The sequence below is a fragment of the Somniosus microcephalus genome, chromosome 3, assembly GCF_052327205.1.
Source record: "Somniosus microcephalus isolate GS21.2 chromosome 3, FLI_Smic_1.0, whole genome shotgun sequence".
Taxonomy (NCBI): Eukaryota; Metazoa; Chordata; class Chondrichthyes; order Squaliformes; family Somniosidae; genus Somniosus; species Somniosus microcephalus.
In genome coordinates, this window is record NC_140989.1 from 247001344 (window position 1) to 247024837 (window position 23494).

Genomic DNA, 23494 nt, shown 5'->3' on the forward strand with positions numbered 1-23494 from the left:
TTGAATCCAAGTGTCAACTATGAAAATGCAAAAAAGCCAAGCTGATTGATTTGGAACAGCGTTTGCTGCTTTTTATCTTAAGGCATATTACTGAAAGCTTACCTAGATCTCAAGGCCAGGATAAATGCATTTGAATGATGGGGATTTGGCACTCACCCTTCCAAATCAAGATGCAAACGCCAAAAAAATTAGAGTAGGAAAAAAACTAAAAGTAGCAATGAAAAATTGTTTTAATTAAATAAAAAATCTTATTTGGGTTCTTTCACTTGCTTTATGGAAGCTGGGATAACCCTGCTTTCCTGCAGCATTTTCTTTCTTTCCTTGCTGGAGAGCAAGTAAAGGAGAGAGCGATAAAGCGAGCGAGAGCGGACAGTTCCACCTGGCAAGCTAGCAATGGAGCCCCACATGTACTGATCAATGCATTTTAAAAGCTGGTACGGGTGGCTTATTGGCAGACGTCCCCTAATCTCTCTGCAGTAGAAATAATGACAAACATTTTTGTGCAGGGTATTTGGTACCAGCATGGTGGAAGAATATGAAGAAATTGCTGAATCGCAGTACAATACAGAACGCCTAGAATACCTTGATGAAGATTATGGTATGGATTTTTTAAACGGTATTTTTTATGGTATGGGTTTTTTAAACGGTATTTTTTATGGTATGGGTTTTTTTTAAACGGTATTTTCTATGTCCATGGTGACTGTTATCTACCTTTTTAGCTGGAAGGTCTCGAAAGAAAGCAGTGCATTGTTCCATGACAATTGCCAATGTAATGTGATCGCATCAATCGTTTTCGCAGGGTGAAATTGCAACATACAGCCTTTTCCTCTTCCTCTCCATAGTCTGGAGCATCTCATTGCTGTGAGGTGCTTTACCTGCTGGTCTGGTCAAGGACCTCCAAAACTTAGCTGGCAAATTGAAATGCTGAGGGTTACATGAGCTTGAGCGCATTTGTCTCTGGTAGTATTGTACTGAGAATTTGTAAATTAGATATGCATGAAATGATTAGGGCCTCAAAATCATATAAAACAGATGGCTGTAATTGCCACTGTTCAAAATTGTTTTATGTACTTTGATGAACTGTAAAATAGTTGTAGGCACTTGTTTAATTCCACATGAAGGCATTTCATAACATTAGGAAATTATTTCTGCAATGTAGAAAATCGTCAGGTTGAGTAGGAATGCAAAAATTGCATAGAATTACATTTCATATAATATACAGCACAGAAACAAGCCATACGGACCAACTAGTCTGTGCTGGTGTTTATACGCCACAAATCTCCCCCCATTCTGTCTACTGTGTCTCAGTCTTTCAGCATATCTTTCTATTCCTTTTTCTCATGTACTCATCTAGTTTTCTTTTGAAACCATCTAATCTATTTCTAGCATCTAAGGATGGATGAATTCTCCACAATTATATGTTTTCTATATGTCTCTGTAAAATGGCTTTCAGTTTTGTAGTCTTTGTCTAGTTAGATGTATTCATTGATTGAACATTCTATAAAGCAGTAGATGATCCAGGTACTTTGTGACTGATTTGAGATCTTGGTGTGTATATCAGATTCTATTTTCAATTTACTTTTCCAATTTTACTACTTCATTAAAACTTTAAGCCCAGCAAAAGAGATCTTCATCTGAAGAAAGCAATCTAAAATGATTGAAAATGGAACATTTTTGTGAATGGGATGAGGCGTGCAAGGAAAGAATACTCCATGAAAAACAATGTTGGTCAGCTGCATGACATACCCATCATAATTCAGATATGAATTTCTGGGTCCCATTCCTACCCTATGTTGCTATTTCCACTTGGATTTCTTCATCCATTTCCCCCTGCCCCTGCCCCTAACGAGATTTGCCAACTTTTAGTTAATTGGACACAGCAGTAATTGAAGGTATAAGGTGTCTACTTGGTTGGAGAGGATGAATTTGTCATTTGTTCTATTTTTGGTTAGACTGCAGCCACAAAGCCAAACAATCAAATCTCTAGTTCCTTCTCAAACAGTCAGCTACAGGACATGTGCATTGGATAGGAAAATTTTAGTGATCTTGGTGTTGAGTATGATGGCATATCACCGTGACAATGGATTGATGTGATGCAGCTTGTTCTCAAGCCATGGAGTCCTCTGTTTCAGTGGTGTAGGGAAGTGGCTAGCAGATGCCTGCCTGCTACACCTCCACATGGTGGGACACAAAACTGGAAGGAGATTCATTTTTGCTGCTTTTACTCACTGCCTAGTGGCTGGTTCGGAGTGACTGAGATCCTATAGTTTCATGGTTGCATTTGGTGTGCGCCCTGGGAGAAAAATAAAGGGAATTTCTCAAATTTAAATAAACAGACTATCTCATTATCCATGACTAGACACTCATAATTTGAAAAAGCCATCTGATGCAAGATGCGACTAAAATGTTTTGGTAGTTGTTTTCCCCACTGACGATTCTTGGCAACAAGTTTTACACAACTGTTTCAGTTGCCCTCTTTCCTTCTCCATCTACCTTTTTCTTAAATAAAAAAAAAAATAAAAAAAAAAATTCTAGTACCTACTTCATGGCATCAGTGTACCCTTTATCATAAATCTATATTTTAATAAAAATAGATTATTTCTTGCCAACAATAGTGGCTATTAGAGATTTACCTACAATAGGTATGGATATATTAAATATTAAAAGAAAGAACTTAATGACCATCTTAAATTAACACAAGTCTGAGAGAGTAAGTCAATCCCACGATTAACAATCCTAGACATTGGTAGCTTGATTCATGTTGGATTTCAGCCAGCAGTTATGGAGAATTTCATTTAATTTAAGAACGAACAAACTTGCATTTATATATGCTTTCATAAGTTCAGGACGACCCAAAGTGCTTCAGACAATGGAGTCAGTGTTGTGATCTAGGGAAACACGGCAGCCAATTTGCAGACAACTAGGTCCCACAAACAGCAATGAGATAAATGATTGATGTTGGTTGAGGGATAAATATTGTCCAGAGCACTGGCGATCTTCCCCTTCTGTTTTTTGTATAGTGCCATGGGATCTTAGTCAGAAGGTTGTGGGTTCAAGTCCCATTCCAGAGACTTGAGCACAAAAATCTAGGCTGACACTCCAGTGCAGTACTGAGGGAGTGCAGCACTCCTGTCGGAGGTGCTGTCTTTCGGATGAGACATTAAACCGAGGCCCCGTCTGCCCTCAAGTGAACGCAAAAGATCCCATGGCACTATTTCGAAGAAGAGCAGGGGAGCTTTCCCCGGTGTCCTGGCCAATATTTATCCCTCAGTCAACATCACTAAAACAGGTTTATCTGGTCATTATCACATTGCTGATTGTGGGAGCTTGCTGTGTGCAAATTGGCTGCCGTGTTTCCTACATTACAACAGTGACTACACTTCAAAAAAAAAAGTAGTACTTAATTGGCTGTAAAGCACTTTGGGACGTCCGGTGGTCATGAAAGGCGCTATATAAATTCCAAATCTCTTTTTCCATCTGAAAGCAAATGGGATATTGATTTAATGTAGTATTCGAAAGACAACACCAACAGTACAGTACTGAGGGAGTGCTGCACTGAAGTCTCTGGAGTAACTCAAAGGTGATTTTAGTTGAAATGCAATCTAGCAATAACTGAAGTAACATGGGACTGAATTTTATTCTACAACTACTGCCTTAAGAATCCATGTAGGTTGGGAAGTCCCATCTACCTTAAATGGTAAAGTCTTAGTGTGGTAAACCACTTTTACCGTTCACTATCGTTACACTATAGTTATCACTGTTAGATCGTTTCCCTATAGTTATCACTGTTCACATTGTTGTATCACTGTACGAGGTCGCCTCTTGTCACGCTGCTATACCTGGGCTGACCACTGCCGACTCCGCCCATGGCTCCGCCTACCTGCCCGGGTATAAAGGTGGTCGACTGGCTGGTATTCCTCCTTCTTGGATCCGATCACCCACGAGGGTGGGCTCTGTTATTTAGTCAATAAAAACCTATAGTTACTTTCTTAACTCGTCGCTTTTCATTGGACGAACTGATAGGTATATCAATTTTATTGACTAAATTTTAAAATGTCGTCACTTGAGCAGCCAAACAACCAGTCAACGGAGCAGCCAAACAACCAGCCAGACGCCCAGCTACAACAGCCACAGCAGCCGGCTTGGCTGCGAGCCCTCAAACCACCGTACCTGGATCTAAACCCACAAGCAACAAACGCAGCCCTCGACTTCAAACACTGGCTGTGCTGCTTCGAATCCTACCTGGAAGAATCTGGCGTCCCTCAGAGATCCAAACTGAGAGTTCTGACCGCCCAAGCGAGCCCTAAAGTATACGCACTCATCCAGGACATTACTACTTACGAGGCCGCTATCAACCTACTGAAACAGCAGTACCGGAGCCCGGTAAATTCCATGTATGCCAGACACCTCCTAAGATCCCGCCCGCAACAGCCAGGAGAGTACGGGCGCTACGAACACCCGGGGCAGCACGGTGGCATAGTGGTTAGCACTGTTGCCTCACAGCGCCAGAGACCCGGGTTCAAATCCGACCTCGGGCGACTGTCTGTGTGGAGTTTGCACATTCTCCCTGTGTTTGCGTGGGTTTTCTCCGGGTGCTCCGGTTTCCTCCCACAGTCCAAAGATGTGCGGGTTAGGTTGATTGGCTGGGGGATTAAAATACATGGGGTTACAGGGATAGGGTGGGATATGTGGGGGTTATGGGGATCGGGTGGGATATGTGTCGGTGCAGGCTCGATGGGCCGAAATGGCCTCTATCTGCAATGTGGGGTTTCTGTGATTTCTGAGAGTCTGTAGCTGAATTTTTACGGGCGCTACGAACACTCGGCAGGGACTGTGACTTTAAAGCAGTATCGGCTGCAGAAAACACTGAAGATAACATCCGTGATGCCTTCGTGAAAGGCCTTCGGTCCGACTACTCACGGCAGAGACTGCTGGAATCAAAGGACCTCGACCTGAACACAGCTGCAGCCTTGGCCTACTCCCTAGAAGTGACCCAGTGGGACCTCGAGGTGTATTCCAGGTACAGTTCGCGACTCTGGGACTTGGGCCCGACCCCGACCGCAATACCCCTCGTAGCGCTGCCCCCGGGACCTACCTCAGCGTCGGCGTCCCGGACCCGATCGGGACCGCCACCCCCGGTACCGGCTGCGACTTCGGACCCCCGCGACCGGGCCGCCGGCTGCTTCTTCTGTGGGCAGGCGAAACACCCGAGGTCGCGCTGCCCAGCCAAAAACGCGACGTGCTCCAGCTGCCTGAAGAAAGGCCACTTCGCGAAGGCCTGCAGAGGGAGAGCAGCAGAGGCCAGCAGTGCCTCATGCGAACTGTGGGGGCGGCCATCTTCTATCAAGGCCACAGATGAGCAATGGGGGCGGCCATCTTTGATCCAGGCAACCGACGCCAGCAGTGCCTCATGTGGGTTGTGGGGGCAGCCATCTTCTCCACCATTTTGCCCCACCTCGTGGGCGCCTCCATTTTACTCACCACGCTCGACCGCCACCTTACCTCCAGACCTGACGACCGCTTCACCTACAGACTACAGCGACCCCGCTCAGCCACACACTAGCCTCCGTCACACTAGACCAAGCTCGCCCGCATCAGCTGTCCAAGTCAATGATGGACATCAAAGTAGACGGCCACGCCACGACCTGCCTGTTCGACAGCGGAAGGACGGAGAGCTTCATACATCCAGACACGGTGAGCCACTACTCCCTCACTGTCCAGCCAACGCGCAACCGGATCTCGATGGCATCGAGGTCCCACGCCACAGACATCAGCGGCTACTGTGTTGTGACCCTGTCGGTTAAGGGCACAGAGTATAAAAACTTTAAACTCCTCGTCCTGCCCCAGCTATGCGCTGCTGTCCTACTAGGGCTGGATTTTCAGTCCCACCTCCAAAGCGTCACTCTAGCATACGGTGGACCCCTCCCCCCGCTCAGTCGACAACCAGCAACCTTTAAATCGCCCACCGCGTAACACCTGCGGCCTATCCACCCTCAAGGTCCCGCCACCTTCCCTGTTCGCTAACCTCGCCCCCGACTGCAAACCCGTCGCTACCAAGAGCAGGCGGTACAGCTCCGGGGACAGAGCTTTCATTAGCTCTGAGGTGCAGCGTCTCCTGAAGGAGGGCATCATCGAGGGGAGCAGCAGCCCCTGGCGTGCCCAGGTTGTAGTCGTTAAGACCGGCAATAAAAACCGCCTGGTCATCGACTACAGCCAAACCATAAACCGGTACACCCAGCTGGACGCATACCCCCTTCCCCGCATATCTGATATGGTCAATCAGATTGCTCAATACCGGGTATTCTCTACCATCGACCTTAAGTTGGCCTACCACCAACTCCCTATCCGCCCCGAGGACCGCCAGTATACCGCCTTCGAGGCGAATGGCCGCCTCTACCACTTCATTAAGGCCCGCAACCTGACCTAATCCATCGAGGTCAGGACCATGACCAGGAACTGCCAGACCTGTGCAGAGTGCAAACCGCACTTCTTTAGGCCGGACAGAGCAAGCCTGATCAAGGCCACCCGCCCCTTCGAGCGCTTGAGCATCGATTTTAAGGGGCCCCTCCCGTCCTCTGACCGTAATGTGTACTTCCTCAACATTGTTGATGAGTACTCCCGTTTCCCCTTTGCCTTCCCCTGCCCAGACATGACCAGCACCACGGTCGTTAAATGCCTGAACGACCTCTTTGCCTTGTTCGGGTTCCCAAACTATATACATAGTGACCGGGGCGCCTCCTTCATGAGCGAGGAACTCCGTCAGTTCCTACTAGCGAGAGGCATCGCCACTAGCAGGACCACCAGCTACAACCCCCGAGGGAACGGCCAGGTGGAAAGAGAGAACGCGACGGTATGGAAGGCCGTCCTCTTAGCCTTAAAGTCTAAGGGCCTCCCAACCTCTCGCTGGCAAGAGGTCCTCCCGGCGGCGCTGCATTCCACCCGGTCACTACTTTGCACTGCCATTAACGCCACCCCCCATGAACGAATGTTTGTTTTCCCCAGGAAGTCGACTACGGGAACCACGCTACCAACCTGGCTGACCTCTCCGGGGCCTGTCTTGCTGTGAAAGCACGTGAGGGCCCATAAAACGGACCCCCTGGTCGAGAGGGTGAACCTCCTGCACGCCAACCCCCAGTACGCCTACGTGGCATACCCAGACGGGCGGGAGGACACGGTCTCCTTACGAGACCTCGCACCCTCGGGCACTCCGGAGACACCACCGCTAACCCCCCCCCCCCCCCCCCCCCACCACCCCCCCCAATTCCAGCCCAGGTAGACGGTACGCCGGAACCCCAAGAGCCTTCGCCTACCTCGCAGACGCCAGCATTAACACCGGAGAACGCAACACCGCCGCTGCGACGATCAGACAGGCTTACGAGGCCTCCGGACAGACTGACATACCAGAACTGGTAGTACACTTCACCCTGCTGGACTCAAATCTAAACAAGGGGTGAATGTGGTAAACCACTTTTACCGTTCACTGTCGTTACACTATAGTTATCACTGTTAGATCGTTTCCCTATAGTTATCACTGTTCACATTGTTGTATCACTGTACGAGATCGCCTCTTGTCACGCTGCTATACCTGGGCTGACCACTGCCGGCTCCGCCTACCTGCCCGGGTATAAAGGTGGTCGACTGGCTGGTATTCCTCCTTCTTGGATCCGATCACCCACGAGGGTGGGCTCTGTTATTTAGTCAATAAAAACCTATAGTTACTTTCTTAACTCGTCGCTTTTCATTGGACGAATTGATAGGTATATCACTTAGTTGCTAAGGTGACCTTCGTTTTTGATTTTCTGTAGTTAGAACAGAATTGAATGATTAACTAACTATGTTCGAAAGTCCTACAAGAGAGGGGGCGGTACTGGACCTAATTCTAGGGAATGTGGCCGGCCAAGTGGAAAAAGTGCTAGTAGGTGAGCACTTTGGTGACGGTGACCATAATATGGTGAGATTTAAGGTGGTCATGGAAAAGGACAGGGATGGGCCGGAAATAAAGGTTCTAAATTGGGGGAAGGCCGATTTTTAATAGGATAAGGCAGGATCTGGCCAAAATGGACTGGGATCAGCTACTTGTAGGAAAATCCGCATCGGAGCAATGGGAGGCTTTCAGAAGGGAGATTGAGATCATACAATGGCAACATGTTCCCGTAAAGGTCAAGGGTGGTTCCAAAAGCCACAGGAAACCTTGGATGTCGGGATATACGAGAATGGATTAGAAAAAAGAGGGCGGCTTTTGGCAGATACAAAAGGCTAAAGACGGAGGAAGCCCTAGAGGAGTACAAAAAGTGCAGGGGGATACTTTATATAAAAAAAAAAAAAAAAGAAATTAGGAGATCAAGGAGGGGCCATGAAATAACACTGGCGAGCAAAATAAAGGAAAATCCTAAGATGTTTTATAAGTATATTAAGGGTAAGAGGATAACTAGGGGAAAAAATAGGGCCCATTAGGGACAAAAGTGGCAATCTGTGTGGAGCCGGAAGATGTAGGAGGGGTTCTAAATGAATTTTTTGCATCTGTCTTCGCTATGGAGAAGGACGATGTAGACATAGAAATAGGGCGGGGGGACTGATATGCTCGAACATATTAACATCGAGAGGGAGGAGGTATTGGTGGTTTTAGCAGGCCTAAAAGTGGATAAATCCCCAGGCCCGGACGAAATGTATCCCAGGCTGCTGTGTGAGGCAAAGGAAGAGATTGCGGGGGCTCTAACACATATTCAGGACCTCTCTGGCCACAGGGGATGTGCCAGAGGACTGGAGAACCGCTAATGTAGTACCATTATTCAAGAAGGGAAGTAGGGAAAAACCAGGGAACTACAGGCCAGTGAGCCTAACATCAGTGGTAGGAAAATTATTGGAAAAATTCTGAGGGACAAAATTAGTCTCCACTTGGAGAGGCAAGGATTAATCGGGGATAGTCAACATGGCTTTGTCAAGGGAAGATCATGTCTGACTAATTTGATTGAATTTTTTGAGGGGGTGACTAGGTGTGTGGATGAGGGTAACGCAGTGGATGTGGTATACATGGATTTCAGTAAGGCCTTCGATATAGTCCCACACAGGAGACTGGTCAAGAAGGTAAGAGCCCATGGAATCCAGGGTGCCTTGGCACATTGGATACAAAACTGGCTTAGTGGCAGAAGGCAGAGGGTGATGGTCGAAGGTTGTTTTTGTGACTGGAAGCCTGTGGCCAGTGGGGTACCACAGGGATCGGTGCTGGGTCCCTTGCTGTTTGTGGTCTACATTAATGACTTGGATATGAATGTAAAGGGTATGATCAGTAAGTTCGCGGATGATACAAAAATTGGTAGGGTGGTAAATAGCGAGGAGGGTAGCCTCAGTCTGCAGGACGATATAGATGGGTTGGTCAGATGGGCGGAATAGTGGCAAATGGAATTTAACCTGGAAAAGTGCGAGGTGATGCACTTTGGGGGGACTAACAAGGCAAGGGAATACACAATGAATGGTAAGACCCGAGGCAAGACGGAGGGTCAGAGGGATCTGGGTGTGCAAGTACACAGATCCCTGAAGGCGGCGGAACAGGTGGATAAGGTGGTAAAAAAGGCATATGGGATACTTGCCTTCATTAGCCGAGGCATAGAATATAAGAGCAAGGAGGTTATGATGGAGCTGTATAAAACACTGGTTAGGCCACAGCTGGAATACTGTGTGCAGTTCTGGTCGCCACACTACAGGAAGGATGTGAACGCTTTGGAGAGGGTGCAGAGGAGATTCACCAGGATGTTACCAGGGCTGGAGCGCGTCAGCTATGAAGAGAGACTGGGTAGATTGGGCTTGTTTTCCTTGGAGCAGAGGAGGCTGAGGGGGACATGATTGAGGTGTACAAAATTATGAGGGGCATAGATAGGATGGATACTGAGGAGCTTTTTCCCTTAGTAGAAGGGTCAATAACTAGGGGGCATAGATTCAAGGTAAAGGGCGGGAGGTTTAGAGGGGATTTGAGAGAGAACTTTTTCACCCAGAGGGTGGTTGGAGTCTGGAACTCACTGCCTGAAAGGGTTGTGGAGGCAGAAACCCTCACAGCATTTAAGAAGCATTTGGATGTGCACTTGAAATGCCATAGCATACAAGGCTACGGACCAAATGCTGGAATATGGGATTAGATTAGACAGGGCTTGATGGCCGGCGCGGACACGATGGGCCGAAGGGCCTCTATCCGTGCTGTATAACTCTATGACTCTAACGCACACCCGTCAATAACACACACCTGTTTAGGTTGATTGGCCATGATAAAAATTGGCCCTTATTGTTAGGGGGGATTAAATACATGGGGTTACGGGGATAGGGCTTGGGTGGGATGGCTGTCGGTGTAGGGACCGGGGTGCTAGGGTTTGGATGATCAGCCATGATCTCGTTGAATGGCGGAGCAGGCTCGAAGGGCCGAATGGCCTACTCCTATCTTCTATGTTTCTATGTATATATATATATATATAAGGATGTCTCTGTCTCTCTGCCTCTGTCTCTCTGCCTCTCAAAGTTATAGAGCGTACCTACACATGTTATATCAAAAGAAAGCTCATCATTAGGGGACTCTTGCAGGCGTATTTACTTTTTGCTCGGACAGAAATTGTGCCGACAGTATCCAAAAAACGTTCAAAATTCCCCTCATCCGCTCATTTGCATCGAGTGGGGGCGGGCGGGCCATCCTACAGTTGAGTGACGTGGTGATTGACCAATCCTACAGTTCAGTGACCTGACGGTTGACCAATCGGTGCGTGTGTGGGCGGGCCTTATCATTCTGAATCGAGGTGAGTGGCCGCCATCTTGATTCCAAACTGTTCATTTCTTTTTCCCACTTTCTGCGTGTTTCTTTTCAAATCTACATTTCCAGCAAAAAAAAGTTGCTTTTAAAACACACATTGTTTTTTAAAAAAGTTAATTAATTTGTAAATCTTTTCTCTAACATCAAGAATTTTCCTACCTTTCACCATTTTTCCAGGCCTGTAAGCCTGGGCCTCTGTTGCCCAGCCACGCCCGAGCTAGGCACCTCCCATTGCGCTCAACAAGCGGCTCGTGATCGCCGCCATCTTTGTGAAGGCTGGAGGGGGCGGGCCTGAGCCGAGCGTCGCCACCACTGCCATCTTAGTAAAGGCGGGTGGGACAGGAGTCAGTGCGCGCGACGAGTCCGGCCGGGCCTCACGCGGTAGGTTGCGCGGCGGCGTCTCTCTCTGCTCTTGAAGCCGGCTCGGGCGGGGTTCGGCAGATCGGGGCTCGGTGTGGGGGGGGGGGGGGGGGCTCGGGAGATCAGGCTTGGGAGGGCGGGCCTTGGGGGCGGGGCTCGGACTGACAGGGCGCTCCCCCCCCCCCCCTCCCCTTCTTCCCCCTCCCCCTCTCCCTTCTTTCTCCCCCCCCCCCCCCCCCCCCCCCCGGTCGCGCGCGCTCCCTCTCTTCCAACAACAACATGCCCTCAAAAGACCCTCGGCACCGCCGGGCACTTCAGCTAGTTTGTAATAAAGAAGGAAAGAAATGTATGCTCAAGCTGAGGACCTTACAAATGAGGGCCAGTGGCAATGGAAAACAAGACATTCTTCAGATTTGCTTTCCCCACATAAGAGACTGTTCACTAAGGTAGAAGCCCATGGAATTGAGGGAAAATTATTGAGCTGGTTAGGAAATTGGCTGAGTGACAGGAGACAGAGTAGGGATAATGGGCAGGTACTCAAGTTGGCAGGATGTGACGAGTGGTGTCCCGCAAGGATCTGTGTTGGGGCCTCAACTATTCATAGTATTTATTAACTACTTCGATGATGGCATAGAAAGTCATGTATCCAAATTTGCCGATGACTCAGATAGGTGGCATTGTAGGCAGTATAGATGGAAGCATAAAATTACAAAGGGATATTGATTAAGTGAATGGGCAAAACTGTGGCAAATGGATTTCAATGGAGGCAAATGTGAGGTCATCCACTTTGGACCTAAAAAGGATAGAACATGGTGAAAAGCTAAAAACAGTGGGGATCCAGGTACATAGATCATTAAAATGTTATGAATAGGTACAGAAAATAATCAAAAAGGCTAATGGAATGCTGGCCTTTATATATCGAGGAATAGAATGAAAGGGGGTGGAAGTTGTGCTGCAGCTATACAAAACCCTGGTTAGACCACACCTGGAGTACTGTGAGCAGTTCTGGGCACCACACCTTAGGAAGGATATATTGGCTGTGGAGGGAGTGCAGCGTAGGTTTACCAGAATGATACCCAGACTTCAAGGGTTAAGTTACAAGGAGAGATTACACAAATTGGGGTTGTATTCCCTAGAATTTAGAAGGTTAAGGGGTGATCTAATCGAAGTTTTCAAGATTGAGAGAAACTATTCCACTGGATTCTAGGACTAGGGGCATAGTCTTAAAAATTAGCACCAGATCTTTCAGGAGTGAAATTCGGAAACACTTCTACACAAGTTTGGAACTCTCTTTCGCAAATGGCAATTGATGCTAGATCAATTGTTGATTTAAAATCGGAGATTGATAGCTTTCTGTTAACCAAAGGTATTAAGGCATATGGGCCAATGGCGTTAGGTCGCAGATCAACCATGATCTTATTGAATGGCGGAACAGGCTCGAGGGGCTAAATGGCCTACTCCTGTTCCTAGGATGTATAAGTCAATATATTGTAACTTTTATTCTTCTAAAGTAATAGTGATGCGAAGCTTTTTATAAAAAAAAAAAAAAAAAAATCAGATGGTTTTATGTTGTCCCATAAAATACCACGCATACAATCTACTTTTTATTATGATGTGTGAAGGCAAAACAAAAATATTCCTTGAAATGTGGGTCTGTATTTTCCGATCCCTATGGGTGTGTATGAGCTGTGTACACACCCATAGGGACCTCAAGTGCCAGTTTCAGGCATGCGAAGCACATGCGCTGAAAACCAGCACTTCCGATCTGTGAAGAATCCTCTTGACAGATTGGGTGCCTGCCCTGGAGAAGGGCCTCTGCGAGTGGAGAGTTCTGCTTTCTGCAGAACCTCCACCCGCTGAAATTCATTAAAAATCTTACGCCTAGTAAAAGCAGGTGCAAGGCCTGCTTTTACCAGCATAAGAGCTTAAAAAAAAAAGTTAAAAGAAAAAAAAAAATTCACTCATATTTATAATTTTAAAAAACATTATTTTTAGCCCCGTAAAAAAACTTTTTTCAAAATAAAACTTTTATTTAAAATATTTAATTTAATGTCATTTTAACTAATTTTAAAAATGTGATTTTTAAAAATGTATTTAATGTTTTGATGTGTTTTTGGAGTGATCCCCATTCATACATTTGACCGGTCTATGCTGAGACGTGTCAAAAGTATGAAGGGGATTCCCTTCTTCCATTGGTTGAGCTGGCCCACGTGATCCCAGGGACGCTTGCGAACCGCCTGCGCCCCTGGGATACCTGGGCCCTCTGCGCATTTCGTCGTGGAGAGGCCCAGGAGCGGAAGAGTCCGGACCGCCGGAGCCCTCTGGTAAGGGCGTAGATTTTTTCCAGATCGGAGGCCGCCGCACGCAGGAAGCCTCCGATCAGAAAATACGGGCCTTTATCTTTCGTCTCTTGCTGCCACTCCCCACCACCGTTTTGTGAACCACTCTTTGTATGGTGAGGTACGCTTGCCAATTCTGTCTAACTCAAATCAAAATATATTTTCAAACTTGCTTAAATTTAGATAACGATGCAGGTAAGATGTAGATGGAAAATTTGCTATTGGAGAAGGGCTTTCAAAGAATGATCACCATGTGGTGAAGTGAGCATGTATATCTTGAATAAAGGTTCTAGCTCTCCAAAGCAGTCTTTCAAAAATAAAATGCAGCACGTGTGCAGAACAAGTTCCTGCTCGAGTTCTTTGCTATAGATATGCTGTTTCAATAATGAGTTCTCTTAGATGCTGAGCTAAATACCAATTAAGATTTAAACTGGACTCAAACTACCTGTAAAATAGTTGACGTTGTATGATGGCTGTTCTTTCAGCAGCTGAAATTACTATGCAAATGATGCTCCTTTCTCCGTCAAGCCATGTCTTCCCCACAGACTCCAAAAAGTAGGATGGTGGGTTAAAGCTCAAATTAGAGGCATGCTAATATCAAGAAAGATCTGTATAATTGTTTTGTAGTTGGATCTAGCCCATCATATTGAGGTTTTAGTGCTTACAAAGGGTATGGAGACAACTGATTACCTTCAATACCCATTTAACTAGGGATATATTAATTTTAAAAAAGTAGAACTTAATAAATTAACAGTGGCACCAAACTCAAGTCTGACAGAGTAGCCATTGGCTGCTTTGCCCATTTTGACCACAGCAACCACCTATGCCGTGCCCATTATTTTGAGAGGATCTCACTGCCTGGGAAATTGTAGAAGGCAGTGGATTAAGTAATGTGCTTTGAAAGTCACTACTTACTGATTGGAGTGAACTGTTGGGGATTTTTATAAGATAGGGAAATGAGCTTATTTGAATAGCAGTTTGATCTTGATTCAAAAATAAACTGCAGCTTTTATTTTCTGTTTGTGCTTGATTTTTGGCAGTGTGTGGTTGCACTGTTTTCCAGAGATTTGGAATTGAGTCTGGGCTCACGAAAAGTAAAACTGCCATACGCGTTTGCCTATAAAAGCACAGAATGGCTTTATATGTGTACTGCATTATTTCTGTGGAGATCTTAATCGAAAATCTTGAAGCAATTTTGACAGCTGCTTTCTTCAACTAGCAGCTTATGCACACAATGCTATCTAATGTTTGCATGTAGCTGTTGTGAAAATGTTTGTATTGTCATTGCTATCAAACAGATTACCCACTGGATTATGGTACTCGTGAAGAAAAATCATCAAAAAATCTACTGGGTTCAGCCACAAGTGAGTTTTTCATCAATTTTTAATTCCCCATTTTAAACCATCTCACAGTAAAGGGTAAATTTCAGAAATTGTGACTGCAAATCTGTAGCCTTCAGTTAAGGTCTTGAAAATCGCCTCTTCTCTTCCCTTGCCCCCAACCCCTGAAATTAAAATTTCCTCACTTCCTTGTTTAACATTTTGCTCAGTCTTCCGGCTTGTTGTATGTTTACTGAGTTATACAATTGGAAGCCGAGTGTCTGCCTGGTGAATATAATGTCTAAGGTTATAGAGATACCTGACCAGTGCAACAGACCATGGTACCCATTTCCCATTCCAAAACTTTGTAATTTTCCAGGTGAATGTGTGGAAAAGCTTGCATTTTTAAGGCAAGTGAAGAGGGAGAAAATGGTCAACTTCATCTTGTTAATCCATTCCATCCACCTGGGCTTGCCAATCGGTTCAACATGTGTTGTGTGGTCATCTTTGTGTAATTGGGAAATGTCCAAATTCTCTCAAGCAATATTGGATCTCGATCCCTAAAAAATGCTATGTTTTGTGATCTGTAATTTTTGAGATCACCCTTGAGTAGACCAGTTGTCATTAAGCATAATACTGTTCCTTAATCTAGGACCAGTTTAATACTGTTCCTTAATCTAGGACCAGCTATCTAATTATCAGCATTAAAACACAGCAGCTGTGTTTTCACACAAAAGAATCTGTCTAACGCTTATTAAATCTATTGCCCTGCTAGAATTTAAAATTATTTTATGGCGCTATTAATATGTATTAAATTGGCATATCAAACTTGACCACTACACCAGTTATCACATGACTTTGTAAATCACCTGCGAGTTGCTGTACACTGGATTCCTTTTGAAAGTGAATGTTTGGAGCTATTCAAATATCCAGTTGACACATCTGCAGAAACTGAAGTATTGCCTCAATAACACAATGCTGTTTGGTGGATTTTAACCAAATTTGACACACAATTCCTGTTTTTTAGTTTTTTAAAATTTATAACTGCAGACATGTTTAAATAATTATTTGAGCACTTAAAGGGGAAGGCAAGTCTGAGTATGTATTTATCAATAACTAATACTTCGTGTAGAAAACTCTGGGCTTAGTTTTTAATTGTAACCACCTTTATGAAGCCAGAGCAAAAGATCTGTATTCATTCCTTTTGTGGTTCATGGATGTGTTAGCACAGCATCAGTCAAAGGTTTACTCACCATCATTGTATTGTCTTGTATTTAAAATACGAGAAGCTGGAGCCCTTTTTTAAAGTTCTTTTTTAATTCATGTAACTATTGAATTGGCCTGTACTTGTTTTTGATATACCTCAAATTTCTACCAAACTTGCTAAGTGCAATTTCATCAGACATTGGTTTCTTTAATACCAGATAAACTGGATGCTACCTGAATATGTTTATGGGCTCATAATCCACAAGAGTATTTATTATCTGAATCAGCCAAGTTATACTTATACATCATGGATTGAAAATATGAATAGTAGTGCATCTACACTCTATTGACAGCAGTAACTTTTTGGTTCAAGTTTATCCAGTGAGTGGCTGATCACTACAGACCAGAAAAATTCCAATTTTGAACTTTGGTCTTGCTGAGGGAATGGTGTTGTAATTGGCCAGAGCACCCCTGATTTAAGAGGTGGGAAATCAACCATGGTTCCTATACTTGATCACTATCTCTCTCAAAAGTGGGGATTAGATGAGGACAGTACAAGGCACATCTGTGATGCCCCCTGTGGTCACATAGCACATTGGTGCTCTCTGTTCTAAACTTGAACGGTACCAGCATAACCCATGCCTGTGGAACTGGAGCCCAACAAACATTCAACATCTTTGAGAGAGGATGGGAGCAAACTGGTAAGAAAATGAGTTGGGGCAACTTTTTTTTCCTGAACAAAAACATATAATAACTGATCCCACTAGCTCAAACATTTTGTTTGTAGCTCTATCACAGTCAGTTTCTCAAAAAGCTCATTGTTTTCTGCTGCTTAACAGCATTGCTGGCATGCCTGTTCACCTTAATTGTGCCATGTGAACTTCAAATGTTTCAGTTCTCACTTTCTTGAAATCAGTCGGTTAGTTGCAGCCTGCACAGAACAGCTTTCTGCTGTCTGAATGAAATGTCCTCTTGGTCTGCAGCTAAAATATCAGCATTTTATTTGAACAGTCATGAAAGCTAATGACTAGTGACAGCAGCACTGATGATGACAGTGATGAGACCTGACTGAGTTAATTAGTTGAAGTGCTGCACCATGTGCCAATGCCCTGTGGGATGGTGATCAGGGCATGTGCAACATTGCTAGTATGAAAATGGTCATTGTGTGACTCATTCCAGAGAGAGAGAGAGAGAGAAATGCTTGTATTGTGTATTGAACTTGTGCATTCAGTAGATTAGTGCACTTTTCACAATCAGTGAAATTAGGAATTCTATGGGGGGTTGCTCCCTAGAGCATTGTAGGTTTTAATTAAATCCAAGTAGCTTGGCCTTACTTTTGGATACCAAATTTATTTCTAAAAGTAGCAGTCTATTTTCTGATTTTTGCATGTAGTTGCATACTTGGCCTCAAAATTTTGCTAAACACTGGCCCTCGTTGCTATTGCGGAAGAGTACGCATGTGTAAGAAAATAAAAAGTCCCATAGAAAAATTGTATTCAAGCATGCGTGTACTTGTGCAGAAGCTACACTTTTAAAATTGCATCCATTGGCACTTTTGCTCCCTACCCCAGGCATTTTGATTTAAATGATTTCCTCACTCTTTGTTATGAACACATTTTATGGCAAGACTTTGTGCAAAAATGAAAATATAGATAAAACAGCATTGCTTCTCATTTAAAGCTGCCAGATTGTTGCATGCTACATGGCATCGTGGTTGTTACTGGACAAGTAATCCAGAGGCCTGGACTAATGATCTGGAGACGAGTTCAAATCCCACCATGAGGAAAATTAAATTTAGTTATTTAAATAAATCTGGAAATGGAAAAACAAAAGCTAATGATGACCATGTTATTTATAAAAAAAAAAAAAAAAAGCATATCTGGTTCACTAATGTCCTTTTTAGGGAAGGAAATCTGCCATCCTTACCCAGTCTGGCCTACATGTGACTGACTTTTAACTGTGGTTGACTGGTTCAAGATAGTGGCTCACCGCTACCTTCTCAAGGGCACTTGGGGATGGGCAATAAATGCTGGCCTTGCCAGTGACGCCCACATCCCATCAATAAATAAAAAGACATTTTAACTGGGGTTTTAGAGCAATTTACTTGAAGTTCATTAAATCTAATGTATGCTACTTCTATCTATTATATTTAGATAATTCATTTTTCAATTGAGTAGCTAAACCACAGTTGTTAAGATGTGGATGTCCTGTTAGCAATCAGAATACACTAGTTATGAACATATATATTCACAGCTGCTTTTGGAGAAGCAAGACCCAAAGGTGAGTTTATGGTGATTTTGAGGGAGTTTTGTTTTATGATTGTGTCTGACCTGGTATGAATATTGCTTGTAATCATTTAGCTGCCACTTATTTGATGTTAGATATTTTTTTGGAGCACTCTAATACTTCTAGTTCAAAGCTTCTTTGTGACGCATTGAAATTACCCTGTTTGGTTTAGTGGGTTGTGCAATATTCCTGTTCGAACTAATTTCAAGGTTTAATGTATACGTGAATGCTTTTTTGGACGTTGCATTTCCAGTTCACTTTGCTTACAAAATCAATCTCAAATCTTTAACTGTGTACCTCATATTTTGATGTTGAATGATAGATTAGTCAAACACACACTACAGGTATATTGCTTTCAAATTCTAAATGTTACAAAAGACCCATTTAAAATGAACTGCATTCTTTTATGCCCTTTGGCCACCAGTGATACATTCCATATAAAAGTTCTTTTTCATTCTACTGTATATGAAATCTGATCTCAAAGATGCAAATGCTAGCAACCCGCCTCTTGAAACTTTCTCAAACAGGCCTCCTTTCAAATACCACTGTTTCCTTACAGATGCTATCCTGAATATGGTGAACATAGCTGCCAATATGCTTGGGGCCAAGAAGGGAGCAGAGGAAATGTCTCAAACAGAAGGTAACCTGACTCTTTTTTGTGTAGGTGAGGATTTAAAGGCCTCTACAAATATGTGCATTTTCAAGAGCATTTCCTTTTAATTCTAATTGTAAAATCCTGATGTTTGTGTACTGCAATTATTTGAATGTCAGCACTTCATTGCATTACATAGAGGCATTTATTTTCCCAAGGATTATTTAAAATGAGAAATTCAGAAAATACTATGGAGGTCAAAAAGAATGATCAGTCGCTGTTTTAAGGTGTGTAAAGGTCTACCTTTACAGGTCATCTATTGAAGAATAGTGTGCTTGGGAACTTGACCAAATGAACCTTTTTTATAGACTGAAATTGTACATGTGCTAATTTGTAGGTGTTCCTTCATTGTTCTTTTTAAGAATGTGAAGTAGTGATCCAAAACCGTCAACATCTCAAACATAAAAATGAGATTAAAAAAATTAACTTGCTGCAAATCAGATTTGGGGGTATCAAGTAACAATAGACTTCATATCTCTTTTCACATTTGAAGAGATTTTCCCTTCCTATGTAATCGTAGATGGGATCTCCCAATATGATTTGGTTTCTTTTATTTGCTAACTATAGAATTAACATTTTAGTTTCAATTTTTTTTTTTAGAACATCCTAAAATTGGCCTTCACTGGGTTTCAATCCCGATGGTGAAATATACCCCCGATCAAGTATTGAGGGGGTTTAAAGAAAGAAAGAGAACTTGCATTCATGTAGTGCTTTTCATGTTTTCATTTTTGTCCTGAAATGATTCGCACCCAATGAATTACTTTTGAAGTGTAGTCTGTTTATTTGAGGGCAGATGCAGCAGCCAGTTTGTGTGCATCAAAGCCCCACAAACAATAAAGGAGGTAAACCACTAATCTGTTGTGGTGTTACTGGAAAGATGAATCTTGGCCCAGACTGTAAGAACTCCTTTTTCCTCTTCAAATTGTATTTTTGATCTTTTACATCCACCTGAGTGGACAGACAAGGCCCCAGTTTAATAGTTCATCTGAAAGACTGCACCTCTTCACTGCAGCCCCCTCAGTACTGCAGTGAAATGTCAGCCTGGATTAAGTGTTCAAGTTCTGGAATGGGATTTAAACCCACAGTCTCTTCAGTGTGATGCCACTGAGCCAAATTGATTAATTTTTCCCCTCGTTAAAAAAATAAAATAAACAATTTTCTACCTTTTTAAAAAAAAATTGGAATGCTTATTTTTCAGTCAATGGAAGTATTGGATCTGAGAATGAAACTGCAACATTGGACATTCCTGTTCCTGTGCTTGACCCTAGCCCTACCTCTTTATTAATGCCAGAGTGAGTAGTAATGAGCATTGTAAACACCGTACAATAATTGTCTTTCAAATTAGTACTTGATCAAATTTGATTCTCGTCGGACTTGTTCTTTATTACTTGGAGCATTTAGTTAACACTGCATACAGTTGTAGTATAATTTGACTGAGATTGGAGGTGGTCGAGTAAGTAAGCATGGACTTTGAAGTAGTAGTTTTTTAAGGTCTAAAATGGATGTACAGTGCAGTAAATGAAAAACAAATTTCAATTACAGCACTAATCCTGGATTTGATAACTTGAAGGGAATGTCATGCCATCTGAACCTCCATGTTCATTAATCATGGAGAAGTTAGTAACCACTTTGCAAATGGTGTTTTTATTTGAACTACAGTTTATAAAGCAGACTAGTAACAATTAATGTGGGGATTTTGCAAGTATATGAAAATAGCAATTTTGAAAAGTTTATCTGTGGCCCATTTCCAGCTACGGGAGTGGTGGTCGTGTACTAGACAGAAATAAAAAGCAAGATTGCTTGAAGAAAGATTGAACTGTCGTGTATTGTATAAACTTTTTCAAATTTACTTGACTCAAACGTGACACATGCAATGCAATCTTGTCGTATGGATTGGGTCTGAATTGTCAGAAAATGCGAAGGATGAAATCAGGACTTGATAGCAATGTCCATGTATTGCAACATTGCTATGAACTTGATTTGTTCAGGATTATTATTATGGAATCCTAGAATGATACAGCACAGGAGGAGGCCATTCGGCTATTCGTGCCTGTGCCAGCTCTTGGAAAGAGCGATCCAATTAGTCCCACTGCCCTGCTCTGTCCCCATAGCCCTGCAAGTTTTCCCCCTTGCAAGTATTTATCTAATTCCCTTTTGGAAGTCATTATTGAATCTGCTTCCACCACTCTTTCAGGCAGTGCATTCCAGATCATCATAACTCGCTACATAATTATTTTTTCCCATGTTGCCTCTGGTTCTTTTGCCAATTACCTTAAATCCGTGTCCTCTGACTACTGACCCTTCTGCCATTGGAAGCAGCTTCTCCTTAAATCCGTGTCCTCTGACTACTGACCCTTCTGCCATTGGAAGCAGCTTCTCCTTAAATCCGTGTCCTCTGACTACTGACCCTTCTGCCATTGGAAGCAGCTTCTCCTTATTTACTCTATCTGAATTTTATACGTCAAGTGTGCAAAATACATTTTAAGGCTATTGCTGAAGGTGGCACATATGTGAAGTCAAATATCTGGTGAAATCTAAATCTACTGTATTAAATTAATAGTACAGATTTTACATTACTTTCAAAAAAGATGCGGCAATCATTTGTTCTGCCCCTGCACTATTAATCAGACAGAAAATATTCTTCATTGTCTTGATTTAAGTGAGCAAAATTCCTTTATTTACAGTAGACATTAGAAGATTGGATTGCATGGTAGGTTAGAGTACTGTTCTTTCACCTCTTCGATTGGTGAGACAGTAGTTACAGCTCTGCTGGCCGCAAGGATTATAGTTAACTGTCGAGGGGGTGGGTGATGTGGCAAATGTAAATTTTACATTGATTTTAGTGTGGGGTATCATACTGAGATTGGGGGTTAAGATATGTTGGTACCATGTAGAGGGATCTTTACTCTGCATATGGACCACATAATACCTGATAGTACTTGATCATTACTAGGTGCCAAAAAAGTGTTTTTTTGTAATCGTTCATGAATTATGTGAAACTTAATTGGCACTCTGTCTGCATCTTTAGGTCACACTCAGTTGTTGATAAGCCCATAACTGAGGAAGGTGGTGAACCAGAGCAAGAACCTTCTGACTCAAATGCTCACAAGGAAAACCTAATTGTACAGCTAGTACACGATGAAGAGGAGGAATTAGTGAATCGGCAGTCCACTGTCACACTTCTAAAACCTGAAGATGATGACTATGATGATAATAGAGCCAATTGGTATGAAAAAGAAACACCGATGTACTGCATGGAACTGCCTACTATTTCCTGTATTTCTAGTTTCTCAGAGTACGTTTATAAATGGTGCTCCGTTATTGTGGCCCTCCAACGGCAGCACAGCATAACGCTCATTGGTAAACAAAAAGTTGAACCAGTTCCTGACATTCACCAACTGCTAGCTGCGCAGGAGGAAACTGTATTGGTAAATGAAACTGAAGAGGTGAAAGATGATGAATTGGACAGTCTATTGGCTGAAAAGGTGTCTAAAATTACCAGTGAAAGTCAGTCCAGTACTAATTTGCCTGAGAATTTAATTAATCAGACCATCTCTATTGAGTTGGAGCCCAGCCATCGTCCGCTTGCTTCTCATTCTCCTGAAGTCAGTATATCTGATTCAAAGTATGATGTGACATGTACTGCCGTTCTTCAAAGTTCTGATGATGTTGACACTGACAAACTGGCTGACCAGGTCCACCTCCAACCTGAACTTACTGTACCCATTCTGGATCAAGGTACAGAAACAAAACTGGAGACCATACAAACGGAAGCAGCTGAAGGCTCAGAGGAAGCTTTGCTAATATTAGAAACTGAAGCTGTTAATGACACAAACTTGGGTATTTTAGTAAATGGATCTGTAAACGAAAACCAAGAAACTGTTCAAATACCAGTAACACCTACAGAGCCCATACTAACAGCTGATAGTATGGACCAGTACCCAGCGACTGAGATTCAGAATAAAACTGCTAGAAGAAAAGGGACCTTGGCAGAAACGGAAGTAGCTTTGCCTTCAGTTTCAGATATGCCTGTCACATCGGCAGTAGAGACAAAAGTTGAAGATCAAGCTGCAGAAGATATCCTCCTGTCTGTTCCATCCTCAAATGGGCTAAATAGAACAGCGACTGATTTCTATGCAGAATTGCATAATGTTACTGACCTGGGATACATTAATGGGAATCAAGTACATGGATCCAACCAAAAGGAATCTGTATTCATGCGACTCAACAACCGTATCAAGGCGTTAGAAATGAACATGTCCCTGAGTAGCCGGTATCTAGAAGAACTGAGTCAACGGTGTGTACAATAGCCTGTAGTAGTCTTTGCACCTTTTCAAACATTGAACTATAGATTTTTTTTTTTTGCTCAGGAAATTGAGTGCCAGAATTTGTTTTATTCATTAATTCTGATGTTTTAAATTCATTTGTGTTTTAGAAAAACAAAATTACAACTTCATTGAAATGCGTTTGTCGGTAATGCTGCTAGTTGGTCAGCAAAGTGCAGCAGAAGAGCTTTCTCAAGTATTTCTTCTGATCTAGTTCT

General features: G+C 43.3%; 1 protein-coding gene across 4 annotated transcripts in view; it reads left to right on the forward strand.

The window, feature by feature from the left end:
• suco (SUN domain containing ossification factor) overlaps positions 1-23494 on the forward strand; it is a 108460-nt gene that overhangs the window by 67001 nt on the left and 17965 nt on the right. For 3 of the 4 annotated variants that reach the window (XM_085982315.1, XM_085982317.1, XM_085982319.1), the window contains 5 exons: positions 507-598; positions 14787-14852; positions 18859-18939; positions 20150-20243; positions 21980-23248. In XM_085982315.1, the coding sequence (XP_085838441.1) occupies positions 507-598; positions 14787-14852; positions 18859-18939; positions 20150-20243; positions 21980-23248 (1602 nt within the window). The remainder of the gene's footprint in view (positions 1-506; positions 599-14786; positions 14853-18858; positions 18940-20149; positions 20244-21979; positions 23249-23494) is intronic. The other variant, XM_085982318.1, reaches the window with a different exon arrangement.